At 62.0% G+C, this 2,931-nt stretch overlaps 1 protein-coding gene across 1 annotated transcript; it reads left to right on the top strand.

Moving 5' to 3' along the window:
- Positions 1–901: 901 nt before the first annotated feature.
- On the top strand, positions 902–2,780 carry LOC140646071 (PHD finger protein 7-like; the record flags this gene model as incomplete). The annotated part of the gene is made up of 6 exons (XM_072849474.1): positions 902–935; positions 1,279–1,370; positions 1,462–1,551; positions 1,829–1,953; positions 2,181–2,363; positions 2,667–2,780. Coding segments are annotated over exons 1-6 (638 nt in total), but the record flags the coding sequence as incomplete, so codon positions are not given.
- Positions 2,781–2,931: the final 151 nt, after the last annotated feature.

The raw sequence follows: 2,931 nt of genomic DNA on the forward strand, positions 1-2,931 counted from the left end.
TACAAACTCCTATGAAGAAAGTTAACTCTATCCCATCCAAAACCAGTACACATGCTCAGCGCTGTCACCAACTCCACACTCAGTGAGGTCCCCATCTCTGTGCTTGGTGCCACCCCTGTCACACGCTTGCAATGTCCCCAGACTTTTCAAGGTCCCCACCCCCTTGCTTGGTACATCCTAGTCCCTACTCTTAGTGCTGTCCACATCCCCATGCAGTTGGCCCCATTCCCGTTCCTAGGCTCGCCACTTTAGGCGTGCCTGTGATCGATAAGGTCTCTGTCAACACAGGTAAGGCTGCCTTTCACGGAATCCCAGAATGGCTGAGGTTGGAGGGCACCTCTGGAGACCATCTAGTCCAAGCGCCTGCTCAAGCAGGCCCCCTGAAGCAGGCTGCCCAGGCCCGTATCCAGCCAGGTTGAGCCTGCCTCCAAGGCTGGAGACTCCACAGCCTCTCTGGGTGACCTGTGCCAGCACTGCAGCCCCATACGGTGCAAGAGCAGCCGCCCCCCTGACTCGGGTGCCGAGGTGGCCGTGTCACAGGGGGTGGCAGGTAGCCGAAGATGCCCTTGCCCATACCGGGGGCACGTGCAGACGGGTGGTGGCGATGTCACAGTGGCCACTGTGACCCGTCGCCACGGCCTGGATAAAGGGCTGCTGGGTTCTAGCCGTACGTCAGTGCGACCTGGTGAGGTAAGGAGAGGGCAGGGGAGGAAGGGGCTTGCCTGGGGCTGCCAAGGGAGGAGGGGAGCCTGAAACCTCGGGGCTCTGGGGCCTGTGCTGCAAGCTCACCGTGTCCCGCTGCTCCCTCAGGGTTGGCAGAGGAGCACCTGGAGGAGAAACCCCGGCGCTGCTGGGGCAGAGGCTCTCCAAGCGCTTGCTGTCGACGTGCACCATATTCGCAATGAAGCAGCAGGACCCCGACTCGAGGGAGCAAGGTGAGAGCCAAGTATCCCTCCCCACAACTCCCCATGGCTGGCAGAGGGGTTGTCAGGGCAGTCTGCATGCAGCCAAGACTGGTGGCAGGGGAAGGCAGGAGCTCCCCAGCCGCCCCGGGGCAGGGTCCCTCCTCTCCTCAGCAAGCGGGGCCCGGGCTGGGCTGTGGGCACCTGTTGGGGCACCCATGCCTGCCATGCCCCCTTCTTCTCCACAGGCCCCAGCCCTGCCCTTCAGCCAGCTAGGCAGGGACAGAGCAGGGCCTTGGGGGCGATCCCACAGGGACACTTCCCCCAGCCCTGCAGAGGTGCTCATTCCCAGCGGTATTTGCTCTCTCCCCTCCAGCATGCATGCTGTGTCGCCGGGCAGAGGCCGACCCGGATATCTGTGGGTGCAAAACAGTGAAGAAAGGGCTCTGTGCCCACACGTATTGCCTGGTGAGTTCTCCCAGGGCTCCCTGCAGCTTTCTGCCAGGGATGGTCTCTTCCTTGCCGACCTAATGAGCTATTGGCCTTCTCCGCTCTGCAGTTTCTTGCCAGTGGGCTTTTTCCGCAAGAGAGCCGGAACGGATTTCTCATTGAGGACACCAGACGCGCAATCCAGGAGGCAGCCCAGAAGGTGAGGACCTGGCAAGAGCAGGTTTGCACCAGGAGGGGTTTGTGGGAGCTCCTCCTGGACCCCAAGAAAGAAATCCCAGCCCTTCCACCAGCTCTGGGACACACACCTGCTCCCAGCAGCTCCACAGAGGGCCCGGCACAGGCAAAAGCCTCGTGTGCCAGGCGGATGTGTAGGCTGTGAGCCAGCAGTGCCCACAGCCTGCACCCTGACCGGAGGTGTGGGGCCAGCCACGCAGGCCCTGAGCCTGCCGCTGAGGGGACCGCTGTGCTCTTTCCAGCGCTGCTTCGTTTGCGGCGAGGCGGGTGCCACCATCACCTGCCGGAAGAAGGGGTGCAACCGCAGCTTCCATCTCCCCTGCGCCTCAGAGGGTGAATGTGTCACCCAGTTCTTCGGGCTGTACAGGTAAGGGCTGCTGGCCCTCGGGGAGGAGCCTCCTCGTCTCCAACCCCACTCCTGCCAGCAAGTTGAGGAGCCCACAGGGACACTTCCCAGCAGCCTGCCACAGCCAGAGCCAGAGCCTGGATAGGGGCTGGGGCTCCTTCACACCTCCTCTGCCCTCCTCGCCATCGCCGGGGAAGGACTCGGCACTTCTCACTTCACCTCACCCATGCCTTCCATCTGCCCCCCAGGTGCTTCTGCCGGGAGCACCGCCCCGAGCAGGCAGTGCAGGCCAGTCCAGAGCAGAACAGCACCTGCATCATCTGCCTGGACCTCGTGGAGGACAAAAGTCCTACCGCACCATGGTGTGCCCAGCATGCCAACACGCCTGGTTCCACCGGAGATGCATCCAGAAACAGGCTATCCACGCTGGCGTCTGCTTCCGCTGCTTGCATTGCCAAAACAAAGATCAGTTTGTGATGGAAATGCTCACCATGGGGATTCGAGTCTCCAAGAGGTTGGTTTTTCTCCTCCCGACTCACAAGACATCAGGAACAAGCGCGGTGCCAGGCCAGGGACTGCCCTGGCAGGCCAGGCCTTCTTGCTGTCCCCTGACTCTTGTCCTCTGCTTCACGGAGGAGCTGGAAGCGGGGTGGGGACGGAAGAGCAGGGATGGCCTGCATCTGCCTGATGCTGGGGCAGCAGGGGCTCAACACTTTCCCTTCCTTCTCCCGCAGACAACCATCGTGGGAGAGCAACCAAGCCTTCGGACTGGTATATCAGAGGCACATCCTCTGCAGTGCCCGCAAGTGCCTGTGTCCAAGAGGCAGGGAGCAGGCGGAGGAAGAGGGGTACGTTGCCAGAGCAGCAATCTCGGGCTCTGCACGCGATCTCTGTCTCCCCACGTGCTCGGGGAGGAAGGACTAAGAACAAGGGTTCTGCCAGGCAATCCCTTGCTTGCGCCACTTTGTCCTCACAACCGGCACCTATTTGCTTCCCCAG

This window comes from Ciconia boyciana, unplaced genomic scaffold (assembly GCF_034638445.1).
Source record: "Ciconia boyciana unplaced genomic scaffold, ASM3463844v1 HiC_scaffold_151, whole genome shotgun sequence".
NCBI classification, from domain to species: domain Eukaryota; kingdom Metazoa; phylum Chordata; class Aves; order Ciconiiformes; family Ciconiidae; genus Ciconia; species Ciconia boyciana.